This window comes from Emiliania huxleyi (assembly GCF_000372725.1).
Source record: "Emiliania huxleyi CCMP1516 unplaced genomic scaffold EMIHUscaffold_104, whole genome shotgun sequence".
NCBI lineage: Eukaryota > Haptophyta > Isochrysidales > Noelaerhabdaceae > Emiliania > Emiliania huxleyi.
The window spans coordinates 178,596-179,866 of record NW_005202176.1 but is presented as its reverse complement, the minus strand read 5'-3'; the positions used below and the strand labels follow the sequence as shown (position 1 = coordinate 179,866).

The window sequence follows — 1,271 nt, the reverse complement described above, 5'->3', positions numbered from 1 at the left end:
CCTCCCCCTCCCCCTCCTCCCTGCGAGGAGGCCTCGACGGCGTGCGGTCAGGCGTCTACGCCATCATGCATCTCGGCTATATCTCAGGCGTCTACGCCATCATGCAGTGGGCGACGCGCAAGCGAAACTTCTTCAAGTGTCGGCTCGGCACCCAGGCGGAGATGCAGCCCGAGATATAGCCGAGATGCAGCCCGAGATGCAGCCGAGATGCATTCCGAGATGCAGCCGAGATGCATTCCGAGATGCAGCCCGAGATGCATTCCGAGATGCAGCCCGAGATGCAGCCGAGATGCATTCCGAGATGCAGATGCAGCCCGAGATGCAGCCCGAGATGCAGCCCCGATACAGCGAGGTTTCAAGCGCCGGCAAAACAAGGCGCCTCGCCGTGTGCCGCTGACGCCTCCGTGGGACGCGCAGGCAGGCTGCTACTGTTACTAGACCGTCGGTCTCCGCCTTCTTATCAGGCGGAGGAGGACCAGCCGCACGCAGACTATTGCGCGCAGCAGCGCGCCATGTACGCCGCAGGCCAGCACCTCCAGCTCGTGCCTCGCCTCTGCTCCTGGTGGTGCCAGCGCCGTCCTCCACCTGCTGTAGGCATATACATACCACACCGGCCCAACCCGTCACTCGCCGCATCGGTGTGCTCCTCACCACCCTCCGTCGTGCTGCTGCTGCCAGGCCACCGGTCAAACTCGTCGCTCGGTTCGCCCGGCATGTCGGTTGGCGCCTTCCTCCGCTCTCCCTACGCCAAAGGTGCGGCGCGATGTGGGACTCTCGCTGCCTCGACCTCGCCTCTGCCTCGCCCCGCCTCTGCCTCTACCTCTCCTCGCCTCTGCCTCTCCCCCGCCTCTGCCTCTACCTCGCCTCTGCCTCTGCCCCGCCTCTGCCTCTACCTCTCCTCGCCTCTACCTCGCCACTGCCTCTCTCCTCGCCTCTGCCTCTCTCCTCGCCTCTGCCTCGCCCCGCCGCCTCGCCTCACTGCACCTCCCACAGCTCCTCCCCACAGCTCCTCCCCACAGCTCCTGCCCCATCCACAGCTCCTGCCCCCCTTCTGGCCCCGCAGGCCCGGAGCCCGACCTGCAGCTGACCGTGCACCCTTGGGACAAGTTCTCGCGCCCGTGGTCCAAGCGGCTCGTCGGAGTCGCGTCGATGGAGATTGCAACCTCGCCCCCCCCCACCCACCCGGCACTCCCGCCATCACCATTACTACTTTTTTCCCATCGCGCCCCGCTTCACCAGTCTATCGCACTCCCCGAAGGCTATCTACCCCG

General features: G+C 66.1%; 1 protein-coding gene across 1 annotated transcript in view; it reads left to right on the top strand.

The window, feature by feature from the left end:
• The window catches only part of EMIHUDRAFT_108462 (putative glucose-methanol-choline oxidoreductase), a gene marked incomplete at both ends in the record, with an annotated part of 6,060 nt that overhangs the window by 3,890 nt on the left and 899 nt on the right, over nt 1–1,271 (top strand). Inside the window, 4 exons of the mRNA XM_005792891.1 lie at nt 465–565; nt 595–638; nt 679–753; nt 1,064–1,140. Coding sequence (XP_005792948.1) covers nt 465–565; nt 595–638; nt 679–753; nt 1,064–1,140 — 297 coding nt within the window. The remainder of the gene's footprint in view (nt 1–464; nt 566–594; nt 639–678; nt 754–1,063; nt 1,141–1,271) is intronic.